Source organism: Triticum dicoccoides, chromosome 7A (genome assembly GCF_002162155.2).
Source record: "Triticum dicoccoides isolate Atlit2015 ecotype Zavitan chromosome 7A, WEW_v2.0, whole genome shotgun sequence".
Classification (NCBI taxonomy): domain Eukaryota; kingdom Viridiplantae; phylum Streptophyta; class Magnoliopsida; order Poales; family Poaceae; genus Triticum; species Triticum dicoccoides.
The window spans coordinates 72,091,667-72,109,341 of NC_041392.1; the positions used below are offsets into that span (position 1 = coordinate 72,091,667).

Below are 17,675 nucleotides of genomic sequence, written 5' to 3' on the forward strand. Positions count from 1 at the left end.
CAGCGATGGTGGCAGCGATGCCAACGACGCGTCTGAGGGCGATCCGGGGGACGCGGCGAGCGACATGTCTGACTGATCCCGTGTTTCCCAGTTGTTTGTCCTGCACACAAAAGCTCGGGCGTTGCCCTTGAAGTTGTAAGAGCATTTTTTGGAGGGGAAGCCCCTCATGTAAATTTGCTACTGCCTCTATCATGTTAGGTCGAGTTGAATATGTGTCTTCGTGAACTCACGTATCCTGGGGCAAAGTTGCTGTTGCGGTTTAGCTTTGCCTGGACGAGCCCAAACCGACTCCCGAGGTTGCGGGCTTCTGGGAAGCTCCTGAGGTACTCGTCGAGACGCCCGAGGGGGCCGCGTGATAAGCAAGCTCTAGCCATGGCGCGTCATGCGCACGGCGCGTGTGCGTCTTGCCCAGCCCCGCTCGAGGGGGCCCGCGAGGGAGGAGCAACAGGCGCGAACTCCGAAATAAGGCAAGAACCAGATGGCAAGAAATCGCTGGAACGAGAAAAGGCACCCCCCGCTCGCATCAATGAAAATTCAACTTCAACTCAAATCCAAATCCAGAAGGCAAGGCTACAGAAAAGGGATCCAAAGCAAATGGCCGCGCTCGGCGCCTAGTCTAGTCTTCTTGTCTTGAGTCTTCTCACCAGCGCAGAGCTAAGTGCTGCCACTTGGACGTGGGAGGGAGCCCCCGAGGCCCGAGGGCGGCACTCCACTACAAGAAATATGTCAACTTGCGACCATCACTATTGGTCGCTAAATGGTCATTGTTTTTCATTTATGACCTTTTTTTGACAAAAAACAGATGGTCAAAAGATGGGGGTCGTAAACTAGAATTAAAGACCTTCTTTGTGATATGTAAAATGTCGTTGGTTCCATGACCAAATTTTTGGTCACTAGCAGCCTCCCTAGACCACGTAGGATCCAGCATGGCAAGCTGACGTGGATAAGAATCAGCCCGGTCCAGTTCGGTGTTTTACATAGGCCGGGCCCAACAATTCAGCCGATTTAGTACATTTATGGAGAACTATTTGACATAACTCCCTCCATTTTTATATGCAAGGCCACAAACTCAAATTACAGGTATCAATGTAAAATTTAATGTCTGCTTTGAAAGTCAGCCTTTCTTTTCGTTTACTGGGATCATTAATACCCCACATGCATGGAAGAAAATTGAGTGGAGGAAGTAGCTGACTGTCATTATGACTACATGCATGCAACTATTAAATAGGTTGCTAGTACGAAAAAATATCATTAATTTTGCCTCAATTACTGTTGGTGGCCTTGTATAGATGCAAAACGTATATTCCATAGTGGCCTTGTATATAAAAATGAAGGGAGTACTATTTTGTGCAGCCCATTTTCTGGTTTACATTCAGCCATTTTATACAGTCAAATAATAATTCAATCTTGGTAGTTGGTCCAGTACACTTCTCAGCCCATTCACATATATGCGGCCCATATTCATACAAATGATTCTCCTTTTCGATAAATTTTGCAAATAATTTCATAATTCATCACTAAATATGTTTACATCACAGGCTGTAAAGCCCTACAAAATAGTATCACATGTTCCTATACAAAACTATCAAATCATATGTACAACAAAACATAATACAAAAAAAAAGTTCAACAAAAATAAATTTTCTTCCTCTTCCATCTTCCAGAACACGCAACACCTGGCATTGGAAGGATCAGCCATTAGAAGCATATAGAATGCAATGGAAACAATCAAAATAAAGAAATGAAAGGCACACACTATGAAAATTACAACAGCGCCAATATTTTTTATACTACCATAACAAACAGAAATTTAATCTGATTGCATAGGACATATGGCATTATCAACAAGACAAAGCAAAATTTATAGTGCCAGCTCATGAAGAAGGCAAAGCATATTTTACAGTGCGGGCTCAGGATGCCACCATGCACACTCCAACAAAAACTAAACGGAGGGCAAGAGAGCAGGACACAACTGTACCTGGAAATGCTGCTAGCCAGCGACAAAAGTAAGTTGGTGGGAGCCAAAGAGGGGTGTGCTAAAGGAGCCAACCATGCCGACGAGGATGAGGTAACCGGTGATCATCTCCTGGTTCTCCTTGATCTTGCCCTCGAAGTTCTTCCGCTACAGGTCGTCCTGCTGCAGCTCATCCTACACCGCCCAGAAACAAACAATTCAGATCAACAACTGCATAGATCATACCTTCTTTGCTTATCCAGACCAGACACTACTACAGTACTTGTTTGCTTATCTAGACCAGACACTACTACTATTTGTGAATATAGCAAATGTAAAAACAATGTAAATGGTAAACAACACTTGAGAATATAGCAACAGATTAAGAGCATATTGTTTAGCATCACACAGATAGTAGCACAATGCTACATGCAACTGTTAGGATAAAGTAGAGCTTCTACATTACATAGTCAGATATGAAGGACCAAGCAAATTGTTCCGGAAAAGACAAGTTACAGAGCAATCATGTATAGACCATTCTACTGGTAGCAAGGGCATAAAGATAATCACTTAACAAGCAGTACCAACATGAGTAAATCACATAAAGAAGTGCAATCTAATATCCCAGCTGGCAAAACACCATATCAAGATTCCGTACAGACCGAAAAAGAGCATGTGCTGCAGGACATAAAAATATACCATGAGCATTATTTCTACAAGTAAAATCCCTGTAAATATTACAAACATGCCACTGGGTACTAATCAGCCAGAGTAGTGTCATGGCTACCCGAGGAATCACCTAAACACAGCCTCGAAGAGGATGGCCAACGATGCCTGTACTAGATTCACCATGTTGCCTATAATTCCATCAAGACAAATACAATCAGTATCAGGATCAAAGGTTCAGAGCAAGAATAGTGAAGGCGTTTATGCTATAAACAACAAGATGATGATGCAAACTGTAACGAAGTAGGCATAGAGTAACAAAACAGCTCCATTACACTTAAGCTGACAAGGAGATGATGCTTTGCTGTAACTGGATTCACCATTTAGTCACAGGAATACAACACAGTTCAAGAAATACTCCACTAAAGACAAATCATAAATTAAACTACTGCAAGCAAGAAGAGATAAGAAGAGGGAACTACTGCTTGCAAGCACTACTGCTTGCAAGTCCCAACTTAACAACAACTATCATCAATTTAGTTAATCGAAGATGCTACTCTAACTACTCCATTTTGCAAGATTCTACTGTAACTATCAGTACTAGAGTAATCGAATGTGTTGCAAGATGCTACTCTAACTAGATGCTGTTGGTTTTGATCTGACGGCTTAAACAGGCCAGTTAGATCTATTAGTTTAACAGAAAAAAAGGAGAAAGATAACGTTAATGAAAAGGCTCCACGCACCAACGTACGTGAGGTTTTTATCCCAACTAAGGCGCCCTGATCGGGGGCACCCAAACCAACTGATGGTTTAGGTCCCCTGTCGCCAGCGCTACATAAAAGGGAACGGGAGAGGGTTGGCAGCCTGCGTGATCACAATTCTCGTATGGTTTCACTTCCCTCCCGATATTCTCTCACCCCATCCGATCAGGGGGAGCGCTGCAGCGACGGGAAGACCTACTCCAGCCGCCGCTCCCGTCCCCGGGCAGTGCCGGTGGCGTCCTGAGGGCATAAGGACGTTGAGGAGGACTTCTACCTCGACTACATCACCTCTGCATCAAGCCTGCACCAAGCAGGCGATCATGTCCACTGCCGTGACACGTAATGATCCCCTAAACCCTTCTCTGTTCATGTTTTAGGTGATCTAGATGCAATCTGTTCCTGCTAATGGCATCCCAGAGATGCATAATTATTCCAACAATGGTATCAGTCGCCAAGTTTGATTGCAATAGGTCCCTATATTATTGATCTGTAGATCAACATCAAGTTTAGATCGAGTCAGGTTTAGGATTCATGATCAAAGATTGAAAGTTTTAGCCCCTGGTTAGCCCTAAGATGCATGCTACTGTCTTGATGCCCTCTGTAAATCATCATGTTTTAATTCTCATATGCTACGGATCAGTACTCCCACCTACGTTCATCAATTCTAATTAATCTAAGTTAAGATCTAATGCTCACCTTCATGTTAAGTTGATTAAAATTGATCATGTTTAAGTCCTGTTTCCGTATGCATTATCAACACACAAGGCAGAGGGATACACGCGCGTCAACAGTAGGAACCCCTCATGTTTAAGAACCCTAGATCTTTTCCCCAATTCGTAAGAACCCTAATTCTGCAATTAGGACTATTTTTCCCCAAATCAAGCACTGATGAAAACGAATTGGAGAAGAAATGAGGAGAATCCTCACCTAATGCGCTGCGTAGCCGCCTCTTCCCTTCGGGGCCCGCATCGCGTCCACCGCGGTGCAAGGGCGGAGACGCCGCCGTCCTCGGGACGACGCGCGGAAAGAACTTGAGCCGCTGCCGCCGTGCTTATGGACGAACGCTAGCTCGGCCTTGTGGTCGTGCTCGCCGCCATCACCCCGAAATGGAATCCCGGGCGAGCATACCCCGCCCCTCGCGCGCGGCGTCAGCAGCCACGCTTGACGGAGGAGCGCGCCGGACTAAGTCCGCGGCACGCTGCTCCGGCGAGCGCAGCCGCAGCGCCGCCTTGGCCGGTGCGCCTCGGGCCGCCGTTGTCCGCCGTCGCCGCCCTCTGTAGCGATAAACGCGGGGGCGGAGGGGTCAGGGGAGAAAGTGACTGGGGTTAGGCCGGTCGGCATTTTTGTTCGGGCTCCAAGCCGCGCCGGCCGTCCAATTCGATCGAGCGGCTCACAGTGACGCGGAGCACCGCTTCGGGCCTTCGGGGGTTTAACGGGCCATATCCGGCCGCGGGCTTCAGCCCAGGTTGTCTCAGTCCAGCCAAAAAAAAATACGCTACTGGACTGATCCGCATTTCGCACAGCCGTGGGATTCTTGGGCCAAAATCACTGTCGCCATTTTTTTTCCAGTGCGTTTAAGTTAATAGTTATTATGTGTTTGCACTGTTTAAAACAAAAAAATGCATAAAAAAATATAATGAACACATTATTATTCTGGGTAAAATTGAACCAATGAGATATTTTATTCAGGATTTATTATGTGTTTTGCATGATGAACTTATTTAAGCATCAAATAATGATATTGTTTTTTTATGTTGATGCTTAAATTAATAATGACATGACCCTAATTTTATTTCGGACCAACGTTGTTTTATTATTATGAGTCATCACTTATGATATTTTAATTCCATGTTTTTTCTGCCCAACGGTGTTTTGACATGGAGTTGAAATTAAATACTTGGCATGTTTGTTTATTTACCAACGTAAATTTATAATCATGCAAGTTTACTTATGAACTTTTATGATGATTTCAGCTTCCGCTCCATTCCGGTCCGACACGATCGAACCACTTACGGGGAGTAACTTCCCTCGTTGGAAGTCCCAAGTCGAATTATGTTTGGGTTGTAATGAATTTGACTATGCCTTGAGGGAAGAAAAACCTGTGGCACCTGTGGCAAGTGTCACAGGGTATGCAGAACTCAAGAAGGAGTATGATGTTAAGATGGAAAAGTGGAATAAGTCCAACCATATTGCGCTTCTCATCATGAAAGCGACAATATCGCCGGACATTTCTGAAGCACTCCCTAAGAAAGATACTGCTAAAGATTTCCTCACTGAAATGGAGGAGCAATTTAAAGGCTCTGACAAAGTGTATGCTCATGAGCTTTTTGCTAAACTTCTTCAGAAATACACTATTGACGGAAATGTTAGGCAACACATATTGAGGGTGGTAAATGCTTTCACCAAGCTTAAGGCTTTGGAGTGTTCTTTAAGTGAAGCCCTTCTTGTCATAATTATTCTTGAGTCTCTTCCTGAAGAGTTTGAACAATTTAAGGTCAACTATAACTCTCTAAAGGAAAAATGGCCACTCTCTGAGATGACCGCAAGGATCGTCCAGGAGGAAGAAAGGATCATGAGGCAGAAGAAAGACCATGTCTTTCATGTTGGCTCTAACAAGAGAAAGCATGACGGACAAGGTTTCCCTAAGCCTCAGAAAAGGCAAGTCAAGAAAGAAGGCACTAAGCCATTCAACCCTAAGGCATTCAAGGGTAAAGAAGCCGGTGGTTCTTCTTCTGCTCCTAGCAGCTCCACTGCTGGAGAAAATGCTTGTAACTTCTGCAAAGAGGAGGGACACTATCAAAGGGACTGCCCAGGCTTTCTAAAATGGATGAACAAAAGAGGTATTGATGAAATTACTTTTGTAGATGAATCTCTTTATGTCGATTTTTCTATAAAGTCATGGTGGATTGATTCAGGGGCAACCACTCACGTTGCCAACTCTATGCAGGGATTCGATACGATCCAAACTATAAGAGGAGGAACAAGAAAGCTTAAGGTTGCGAACGGAGTTGAGGCCGATGTTGAAGCTGTGGGATCTCTCACGTTGGAGCTACACACTGGCCACACTCTTAGATTGAATAATGTTCTTTATGTGCCTACCTTAAGTAGGAATTTGATTTCAGTTCCTTGTTTAGATGATGATATGTATGAGTGCCATTTTGGCAAGAAACAATTTGTTTTGATCAAATGTAATAAGAATGTAGGCATCGGTGTTAGACGAGGCCAACTATACATGTTATCTCTTAATAATGATTCAGTTATGCATGTGAGTGATGCAATTAATGTTGAGAAGAAATGGAAAGGAGTTAGTAATTCTTCGAAATTGTGGCATTGTCGTTTGGGCCACATTTCGAGGGGGAGAATGGAACGCTTAGTTAAAAATGAAATACTCCTCCCATTAGACTTCTCAGATGCAGACAAATGTGTCGACTGCATTAAAGGAAAATTCGCAAAAACAATTAAGAAAGGAGCAGTAAGAGCCACAGGGGTTTTAGAATTAATTCACACCGACATATGTGGACCCCTTAATGTTAAGTCTGTAGATGGTTTTGATTCATTCATTACATTCACAGACGATTTTTCCCGCTATGGATATATTTATCCCATACGTGACCGATCGGAAGCTTTGGAGAAATTCAAAGTCTATAAAGCGGAGGTTGAAAATCAACTGAACGCAAAAATCAAAGTTGTACGGTCTGATCGCAGGGGAGAGTATTATGGTAGGCATGCTCCTTATGGGCAGATTCCTGGACCTTTTGCCAAGTTCTTATCTGAAAATGGAATCATTGCTCAGTACTCAATGCCTGGTGAACCACAACAAAATGGTGTGGCCGAGCGCCGCAACCGCACCCTTATGGATATGGTGCGAAGCATGCTTAGTCACTCTAGTTTACCAGTAAGCCTTTGGATAGAGGCATTAAAGACAGCTGCACACATACTAAATCTTGCTCCAACTAAGTCAGCACCGAACACACCTTACGAGATGTGGGCGGGAAAGAAACCGAGCTTGAATTACTTACGGGTGTGGGGTTGCCCTGCTGAAGCTAAAGTTTTCAATCCACAACTTAAGAAACTGGATCCAAAAACAGTTAGCTATTTCTTCGTTGGATACCCTCATAGGGGAAAGGGATATCGTTTTTATTGTCCAAGACACACCACCAAGTTTGTGGAGACTAGACAAGCGGTATTTTTTGAGGATAATGAGGTCACAAATTTAAGGGAGATCAATCTTGAGGAGAAGCGGGTTTGTGTACCATCCCCGACTATCCAAGAGATTGTTTTTCCAATACGAAGAAATGTGACATCTAATGATCCTGAATCTCACGGTTCAGTCTCTTAGTCAAATGGTGATCCAGAAACTAATAATGAGAATCCAAACACAAATGAGGATCTCCGAGAAAATAATGAAAATGATGATGTTCCACCACCACCTCCGCCCATGGGTAGACCACGGCGTGAGAGGAAGAAAGCCATATCAGATGATTATATCACTTTTTTGATGGAGGACATGAATGATATGGGAAAGGTGGAGGATCCAACCTCATATAAGGAAGCCATTAAAAGCGAAAATTCGTCCAAATGGTTGGTTGCCATGGAAGACGAGTTGAAATCTATGGGCTCAAACGACGTATGGGACTTAGTAGAAGTTCCCGATGGAGCTAAGAAAGTAGGCTGCAAGTGGGTCTACAAAACCAAGTATGATTCCAAAGGGAATGTCGAACGGTTCAAGGCAAGGCTAGTGGCAAAAGGGTATACACAGAGAGAAGGCATTGATTATAAGCAAACCTTCTCCCCTGTGTCAACCAAGGATTCTTTCAGAACCATAATGGCATTAGTAGCTCATTACGACCTAGAACTACACCAAATGGATGTTAAAACGGCATTTCTAAATGGTGACTTAAAAGAAGATGTTTACATGGCTCAGCCAGAAGGCTTTGTTGTGGAAGGAAAGGAACATTTAGCATGTCGTCTAAAGAAATCAATTTATGGCTTGAAGCAAGCTTCAAGAGAGTGGTACCTCAAGTTTGATAAAATTATCAAAACTTTTGGTTTCACCGAAAATGTTGTGGACAACTGCATATACGTTAAGTTTAAAGGCAGTAGGTTCACATTTTTAGTCCTATACGTTGATGACATATTATTGGCATGTAGCGATAAGGATATGCTACATGAGACCAAGAATTTTCTGTCATCCAGTTATGATATGAAAGATCTTGGTGAAGCCTCGTATGTCCTCGGCATCGAGATTCATCGAGATAGGTCTAGAGGAACGTTAGGACTATCTCAAAAGGCATACTTTGAGAGAGTACTGAAAAAATTCAATATGCATAAGTGCTCACCCTCACCTGCTCCTATAGTTAAGGGCGATAAGTTTGGGACATTTCAATGTCCGAGGAACCAATGCGAAACTGATTAGATGAAGTCGGTTCCTTATGCTTCAGCTGTTGGAAGCATCATGTATGCTCAAGTATGTACACGCCCAGACTTATGTTTTGTAACCGGGGTGCTTGGCAGATACCAATCCAATCCAGGACCGGACCACTGGAAGGCCGCAAAGAAAGTCTTGCGTTATATGCAAGGAACTAAGGATTTCATGCTTACATATAAAAGAACTGATAACCTAGAAATTGTTGGTTATTCAGACTCTGATTTTGCCGGGTGCGTGGATAGTATGAGATCCATGTCAGGTTATATATTCACACTCGCGGGAGGAGCTATATCGTGGAAAAGCTCCAAACAAACGTTAACTGCTGGATCTACGATGCAGGCAGAATTTGTAGCATGTTATGAGGCCACCGGGCAGGCTGTATGGCTAAAGAATTTTATACCCGGACTTAAAGTGGTTGACAGCATATCTAAACCAATTTTATTGTACTGCGATAATGAACCAGCAGTTTTCTATACGAGTAACAACAGGTCAAGTAATGCTGCCAGACACATTGACATAAAATATCGTGTTGTGAAAGATAGAATCCAGGATCAAACAGTTGATGTTAAACATATAAGAACGAAGCATATGCTTGCGGATCCGCTAACAAAAGGCTTACCACCCAGTATTTTTCGTGAGCATGTTGCCGGCATGGGACTACTGGAGGCCTGATGATTCTGGAATAAGAGGACCATTAAATAAACCACTCCCCAATTAGCAAAATGTTTTCCATTTCGAAATAGGCGGGTGTACTATAAGTGTTGAGGTTCTGTGGCGTTTCAAGCTGTTGTAACACCTCACTTTGGTACATCATTCCTATGTAGAATGGGCGAATGAAGTTAAGCCTAACGATCAAGGGGGAGAATGTTGGTTTTGATCTGACGGCTTAAACAGGCCAGTTAGATCTATTAGTTTAACAGAAAAAAAAGGAGAAAGATAACGTTAATGAAAAGGCCCCACGCACCAACGTACGTGAGGTTTTTATCCCAACTAAGGCGCCCTGATCGGGGGCACCCAAACCAACTGATGGTTTAGGTCCCCTGTCGCCAGCGCTACATAAAAGGGAACGGGAGAGGGTTGGCAGCCTGCGTGATCACAATTCTCGTACGGTTTCACTCCCCTCCCTATATTCTCTCACCCCATCCGATCAGGGGGAGCGCTGCAGCGACGGGAAGACCTACTCCAGCCGCCGCTCCCGTCCCCGGGCTGTGCCGGTGGCGTCCTGAGGGCATAAGGACGTTGAGGAGGACTTCTACCTTGACTACATCACCTCTGCATCAAGCCTGCACCAAGCAGGCGATCATGTCCACTGCCGTGACACGTAATGATCCTCTAAACCCTTCTCTGTTCATGTTTTAGGTGATCTAGATGCAATCTATTCCTACTAATGGCATCCCAAAGATGCATAATTATTCCAACAGATGCTCCAAGTTGATACTCCAATATACCGCAAGCAAGTTCATACTCCCACAAGAAGAGAATTCAGACAAGAATTCATTCCACACACACTGCTCATTCGAGCCTGTGCTCTCTGCAAAACTTGAAACAATATCACACAGGCGTCCAACCAGCGGCAGAGAGGTCAGCCACAACACAATCGACCTAGAGCTACAACCTGACAGTAACAATAACCGCACAACACAACCATTCCTCACGCATGTGACTGAAAAAGTAACAGAAATTCATTTAACGGTGCTCTGGTAGGCGTACCTCTCGCCTAAGCTCCTCATCTGTGTCATCGCCATCTGCTGGTTCGACAATGTGCTCTCTGCAAAACCTGAAACAACACAACACAGACATCCAACCAGCGGCAGAGATGTCAACCACAGGTACACAGCACACCAAACCAATACCGCGAAATCACAAATCTGACCGAGAAACCCAGGGCACCTTTCTCTTCGTCCGAGGCCGGGAGCGCCTCCCCTGTCCAGTCCTTGGGCACGAGCGGATCCTGCACAGCCATGAACGCACAAAAAAATAAAAACATCACCGCCTGGGATCGAAGAACGAACGAACCGAGGAGCCGGACACGAGGGAGAGGGAGAGGTAGGGTTGGCTTACCCGGTGGGCGGAGGCGGGGCTGTCGGGGCCGGGGCAGGGGGCGGCAGCGGCGGAACCAGAAGAGGAAGCAGTCGACGAGGAAGGCGTCGAAGAAGGCCACCACTGCCCTCACGAGCGCCTCCGCACACCCGCACATAGAGCTCCTCGAAGGAGAGACTTCGACACGGTGCTTGACGGGCTAGATCTTGGGGATGCGCTTCCGCCGCCGCTCCTTCCCGTGCGCCCGCGCAGCGGCGATCCACCCTCCCTGCCTAGGGTAGGGGCCGCGCCCGGTTGATCTGGCCGGAGAGGATGAAGGCCCGGAGCAAGGGGACGTCGGGGAGAGGAAGGGAGGGGGTCGGGGTGGCGATGCAGTGAGGAAGGGCGCGGGGGAGGCCATGGATGCTGATGGAAGGGCGCGGGGGATGCCATGGATGGGCGCGGGGGTGGCTATGCGGTGAGGAAGGGGCTCGCCGGTGGATCTAGAAGGGGAAGGGAGGAGGGGTTTGCGATGGGGTGGAGACAGGTAGGGGTTTGCGGTGGGGAATGGATGGGTGGATGGGTGGATGGATGTGGGATGAGGAGATGGATGGATGGATATGTGCCATGTCATCGATCCATGGCACAAACGTCTCCACCAATCAGAATTAAGCGCATGTAATTGTATTTCTTCTTTAGTTTCTCTTATATATTTTCTCATCAGAATCTATCAAATTTTTGCTGCAAAATGGCACCATTTCATTTTTCAAAAATATTAGACCATATTTATGTCCAATTAACCAGATGATTGTGTGTTAAAAACTTTTCATCATCATCCCATCAAATTGACAAATTTTTGCCGATTCAGTAGGAAACGGGTCAAATTTGAACTACAGTCATCACACAATTTGCTATTTATTTTTTCCAAAAATCATTTATAGGTACATAAGTATCTATTTAGGGCCAGTTCTTTTGGGCGATTCTACCAGAATCGCCCCCTCCCCAGCTTCTCCCAGAATCACCACTCCATATGTTTTTTACAATCCTAGCTAATTAGATCTTAACTAGATAGGATTGTAAAAAAATATGTAGTGGCGATTCTGGGAGAAGCTGGGGAGGGGGGAGATTCTGGGAGAATCGCCGAAAAGAACCGGCCCTTAATCAGAGAAACATCAAAAGTTTTCCAAGATTCAACCACTAGCTAGGAACGGTTAAACCCGCCGTTTTGACCGCATTTCGAGACGGGCATAAAAATTCAAAAATCCAAAAATTGGAAAACCTTCGCATTATGTCATTATATGTGACCAAGTATCCAGGAAAAATAATAAATTTGTAATACGACAATAATTTTAAAAAAAGTGTTCTCGGAAATGAGCTATCATGCGTGAAGATTCAGGGTTTTCAAGCCAAATGATCAATCTTATGGCCACATTCATGGCATAATTTGTTCAAATGATCTCATATTGTGCACAAGGGTGAATCTTAGAATTCTAAACAATGTTGTCTAAGGGAGTTTTCATTTTCTTTGCATGAAAAATTCATTTTCCATTTTTCGAGTGCCCAAATTGAGTTCTTTTTGTGAAGGAGCTACCATATATTTGTTGCAAAATTGGATCAAATCAATTTTCTAAAATACTAGGCCATATTTGATTCACAATTGGCCAAATGGTTGGGTGTCAAAAGCCTTGATCCACCTTTGATGAAAAAGATACATTCCCGCCAATTTAGTAGGAAGCGGGTCAAATTTGAACTGCAGATGCCTCATAGTTTGCTCTTTATTTTTTTCAAAATTATGTACATAAGTATCTATTTAATCACAGAAAAATCAAAAAAATTCCAAGATTCAACCACTAGCTAGGAACGGTCAAACCCGTCGTTTTGATCGCATTTTGAAACGGGCATAAAAATTCAAAAAAAAATTGTAAAACCTTCACATTGTGTCATTATATGTGACCAAGTTTTCAGGAAAAATAATAAACTTGTTATACGGTAATTATTTTTAAAAAGTGTTCTAGGAAATGAGCTATCATGCGTGAAGATTCAGAGTTTTCAAGCCAAATGATCAATCTTATGGCCACATTCATGACATGGTTTATTCAAATGATCTCATATTGTGCATACGGGTGCATCTTGGAATTCCAAACAATGTTGCCTAAGGAAGTTTTCATTTTCTTTGCACGGAAAATTCATTTTCCATTTTCCGAGTGCCCGAATTGAGTTCTTTTTGTGAAGGACCTACCATATATCTGTTGCAAAATTGGACCAAATCAATTTTCTAAAATACTAGGCCATATTTGATTCACAATTGACCGAATGGTTGGGTGTCAAAAGCCTTGATCCACCTTTGGTGAAAAAGACAAATTCCCGCCGATTTAGTAGGAAGCGGGTCAAATTTGAACTACAGCTGCCTCATAGTTTACTCTTTATTTTTTCAAAAAATCATTTCTAGGTACATAAATATCTATTTAATCATAGAAACATCAAAAGTTTTCCAAGATTCAACCACTAGCTAGGAACGGTCAAACCCGCCGTTTTGATCGCATTTCGAAACGGGCATAAAAATTAAAAAAGAAACAAAAAAATGTAAAACCTTCGCATTGTGTCATTATATGTGACCAAGTTTCCAGGAAAAATAATAAACTTGTAATACGGCAATTATTTTTAAAAAGTGTTCTCAGAAATGAGCTATCATGTGTGAAGATTCAGGGTTTTCAAGCCAAATGATCAATCTTATGGCCACATTCATGGCATAGTTTGTTCAAATGATCTCATATTGTGCACAAGGGTGCAACTTAGAATTCCAAACAACGTTGCCTAGGGGACTTTTCATTTTCTTTGCACGGAAAATTCATTTTCCATTTTTTGAATGCCCAAAATGAGTTTTTTGTGAAGGAGCTACCATATATTTGTTGCAAAATTGGACCATATCATTTTTCTAAAATATTAGGCCATATTTGATTCAAAATTGACCAAATGGTTGGGTGTCAAGAGTTTTGATCCACCACTTGTGAAAAAGACAAATTTCTGCCGATTCAGTGGGAAGGGGTCAATTTTGAACTGCATCTACCTTATAGTTTGCTCTTTATTTTTTACAAAAATCATTTCTAGGTATATAAGTATCTATTTAATCAGAAATACATGGTTTGGTGGCGATACATCAAGGTTTGGATGGTGGACAAGGGCCCCAACTCCAGAGCACGTAAACTCGCATGCCCGCCGCGTGGTCACCGCCTGGCTGTGGCGTTGCCATGTGTTCTGGGAGGCCTAGGCATGCCTAGGGGGTTGGGTACTCCCCAGAAAGGTGCTAGGAAGAAAATTACAACATAAGATTCTCACGAGGAGACCGAACTATGCTCAAACATGAATTAGCAGCCAAGTGGTTGATTAGCGATACGGGAAATGCACGTGGCCAATGGGCGTGAGTTTTGGCTGAGGATGATCATATACTAAGAAGACTGTCTTCACAATTTTTTCGCTCAAAAGGAGGAGCCTAGGTTGTACTTGCTTTTCAAAGTACCACACTGGACAGAAATATGAATGTTGAAGCTGGGCTCAAAATAATGAATGGATTGAGCTGAAATTTGGTGGGGGTGGTTATTTGGGCATAGGAAAGCACTGTAGAAAATTGATACCATTTGGACATGCCAAAGTGGTACTTCCTTCACAATGCTATTCCCTGGACAGAAACTTGGGAAAATTAGCGAGAGAAATTGGATAAATGAAATGAGATCAAATTTGGTGTAGGTAAGTTACATAGGTACGGTCATGCCCTGGTAAATTTTCAGATCATTTGGGTAAGCCTAGCTAGTACTTACTTCACAAAGCTTCTCTCGAGATAGAAACTTTGGAAATTTCCTGAGAAAGATTTACCAGGAAAATGGAGCTGAATATTCTAATGTGGCATTGATTTGGGTATGGAAGAGTGCCCAAAAAGTTTGAGGATAATAGGAGGGATCTGGATAACACTTGCTTTGCAATGTGCCAATCTGGCCATAAAATATAAATTGAACCTGGGCTCACATAGATGATTTGACTGAGCCGCAATTTGGAGGAGGGTGATAATTTGGGCATATGAAGGAACTGTATAAATTTCATGTCATTTGGATATATAAAAATGGTACTTCCTTCACAATGCTTCTAGGTGGAAAAAACTTTGGAAATTTGTCGAGGAAGAATTACTAGGCAAATGGAGCTGAATTTTGTCATGAGGCAATGATTTCGATAGGAAAGAGTGCCCAAAAATTTTGAGGGCAATCAAGAATATATAAATAGCACTTCCTTCACAAAGTATCACTACTAGGGAAAAGCCTGGATCTTCAAGAAGAAGACTGACGCTAACGGTAATGTTACTATCTACAAAGCTCAACTTGTTTCAAAATGTTTTTGAGAAGTTCAAGGAGTTGACTACGATGAGACCTTCTCACCCGTAGCGATGCTTAAGTCCGTCCGAATCATGTTAGCAATTGCCGCATTTTATAATTATGAAATTTGGCAAATGGATGTCAAAACTGCATTCCTTAATGGATATCTTAAAGAAGAGTTGTATATGATGCAACCAGAAGGTTTTGTCGATCCAGAAGGTGCTAACAAAGTGTGCAAACTCTAGCGATCCATTTATGGACTGGTGCAAGCCTCTCGGAGTTGGAATATACGCTTTGATAGTGTGATCAAAGCATATGGTTTTATACATACTTTTGGAGAAGCCTGTATTTATAAGAAAGTGAGTGGGAGCTCTATAACATTTCTGATATTATTTGTGGATGACATATTGCTAATCATAAATGATACAGAATTTCTGAATATCATAAAAGGATACTTGAATAAGAATTTTTCAATGAAAGACCTCGGTGAAGCTGCTTATATATTGGGCATCAAGATCTATAGAGATTGATCAAGACGCTTAATTGTACTTTCACAAAGCACATACCTTGAATTTTTTTGAAGAAGTGAAAAATGGATCAAGCAAACAAAGGGTTCATGCCTGTGTTACAAGGTGTGAAGTTGAGTCAGAATCAATGCTCGACCACTTCAGAAGATAGAGAGAAAATGAAAGCCATTCCCTATGCTTCAGCCATAGGTTCTATCATGTATGCAATGTTGTGTACTAGACCTGATGTGTGCCTTACTATTAGTTTAGCAGGGAGGTACCAAAGTAATCCAGGAGTGGATCACTGGACAGCGGTCAAGAACATCCTGAAATACCTGAAAAGGACTAAGGATATGTTTCTCGTTTATGGAGGTGACAAAGAGCTTGTTGTAAATGGTTATGTCGACGCAAGCTTTGACACCGATCCGGATGACTCTAAGTCACAAACTGGATACATATTTTTATTAAATGGTGGAGCTGTCAGTTGGTGCAGTTTCAAGCAGAGCTTCATGGCGGGATCTACATGCGAAGTGGAGTACATAGCTGCTTCGGAAGCAACAAATGAAGGAGTCTGGATGAAGGAGTTCATATCCAATCTAGGTGTAATACCTAGTGCATCAGGTCCAATGAAAATCTTTTGTGACAATACTGGTGCAATTGCCTTCACAAAGGAATCCAGATTTCACAAGAGAACCAAGCACATCAAGAGACGCTTCAATTCCATCCGCGATCAAGTCAAGGAGGGAGACATAGAGATTTGCAAGATACATACGGATCTGAATGTTGCAGACCCTGTAAGGACATATTTATCCCTAAGTGTTTTGGGATTGATGACAACGCATTTGCGAACTAATCGTGTGCCATGAGTATTCCAGACACTTCTTTGCTAGGCACAAGACGATTGGGTGCCCCTCGAAGACTGACGAAGATGACGTCTTTTCTACGTTTCTTTTTGGTGGATTTGAGTCGTAGGAAAGCCGTACTATTAAGAGGGGGTCCGCGTTGGAAAAGTTTGGGTGGAATCATCACGTACACATATCCTTCTTATCCCCTCCTTCTTCCTTGGAGCTTCCTCCGTTTTCTTGCCTCCCTTGTCTGGCTGCCGTTGTTGGTTACGGTAGTACTGCTCCCAGGTCAATGGTAGTACCGTAGGCATCCGCGGTAGTACCGCACGGCGGCGCGGTAGTACCGCAGGTGCCCATGGTAGTACCGCTCCCCTGGAGCCGCAATACCGCTGCCCACCAGGCTAGTGCCGCCCCTTTGCGGTAGTAGGAGCGGATGTAATTTTTTACATCCGCACCTACCGTGGTAGTACCGTTTTCGCTGAGCGGTAGTACCACGCTATGCAGTCAGGCAGTAGTACCGCCCCTCGGCAGTACTACTGTGTCGGGTTTTTGCTACTTCCGTTTCTTTGCGAAAGTAGGCACGGAAGTTTCCCTTCTCCCCTGTCTGGGATTTTTGCCTCGCGGTAGTACCGCATGGGGGACGCGGTAGTACCGCGCGTGCGGAAGTACCGCCCCCAGCTCCTGTGCATCTGTTTATCGGTTCTGTGCTGGGGTTGCGGCAGTACCGTGGGTCGGTATGGTAGTACCGCATAGCCGTGCGGTAGTACCGCTTGGTTGCAAGCATTAGTACCGCGCGGCCTTGCGGTAGTACCGCTGGCCAGGCGCGGTAGTACCGCTGGCCACGGGCTGGTTGGTGGGTAACGGTTGGATCTTCTCCACACACTATATAAGGGGTCCCCTTCTTCCCCGTTGACTCACCTCTTCCACCACTAAGCTCCATTATTGCTCCAAGCTCCATTTTCGCCCGACCTCACTCCCTAGCCAACCAAACTTGTTGATTTGCTCGGGAGTGGTTGAGTAGGCCCCGATCTACACTTCCACCAAGAGATATTTGATTCCCCCACTAATCCCTTGTGGATCTTGTTACTCTTGGGTGTTTGAGCATCCTAGACGGTTGAGGTCACCGCAAAGCCAT

General features: G+C 43.8%; 1 protein-coding gene across 6 annotated transcripts; it reads right to left on the reverse strand.

Moving 5' to 3' along the window:
* Positions 1 to 1,486: 1,486 nt before the first annotated feature.
* On the reverse strand, positions 1,487 to 11,376 carry LOC119332647. Of its 6 annotated transcripts, none has more exons than XR_005161072.1 (6): positions 10,871 to 11,371; positions 10,700 to 10,760; positions 10,520 to 10,586; positions 2,742 to 2,811; positions 1,979 to 2,149; positions 1,487 to 1,676 (listed from the first exon to the last, which is right to left on the reverse strand). XR_005161072.1 is itself a non-coding variant. In XM_037605810.1 (5 exons), the coding sequence occupies exons 1-4, from the start codon at positions 11,004 to 11,006 to the stop codon at positions 2,080 to 2,082; spliced, it is 351 nt and encodes a 116-aa protein (XP_037461707.1). In that variant the 5' UTR covers positions 11,007 to 11,376; the 3' UTR covers positions 1,487 to 1,676; positions 1,979 to 2,079. The 6 variants fall into 6 exon arrangements, 4 of the variants coding, with proteins under 4 accessions (XP_037461707.1, XP_037461708.1, XP_037461709.1 ...); XR_005161071.1 differs by having other exon boundaries at positions 2,754 to 2,811; positions 10,871 to 11,369; XM_037605810.1 differs by lacking the exon at positions 2,742 to 2,811 and having other exon boundaries at positions 10,683 to 10,760; positions 10,871 to 11,376.
* Positions 11,377 to 17,675: the final 6,299 nt, after the last annotated feature.

Bases quoted from the DNA above. Each gene is read 5' to 3' on its own strand.
- LOC119332647 (XM_037605810.1), bottom strand. From the start codon at position 11,006: ATGTGCGGGTGTGCGGAGGCGCTCGTGAGGGCAGTGGTGGCCTTCTTC. The intron at 10,761-10,870 runs GTAAGCCAACCC...ATGGCTGTGCAG, and splicing joins GCCCCGCCTCCGCCCACCGG to GATCCGCTCGTGCCCAAGGA. The intron at 2,150-10,519 runs GTACGCCTACCA...TGGGCGGTGTAG, and splicing joins ATGAGGAGCTTAGGCGAGAG to GATGAGCTGCAGCAGGACGA.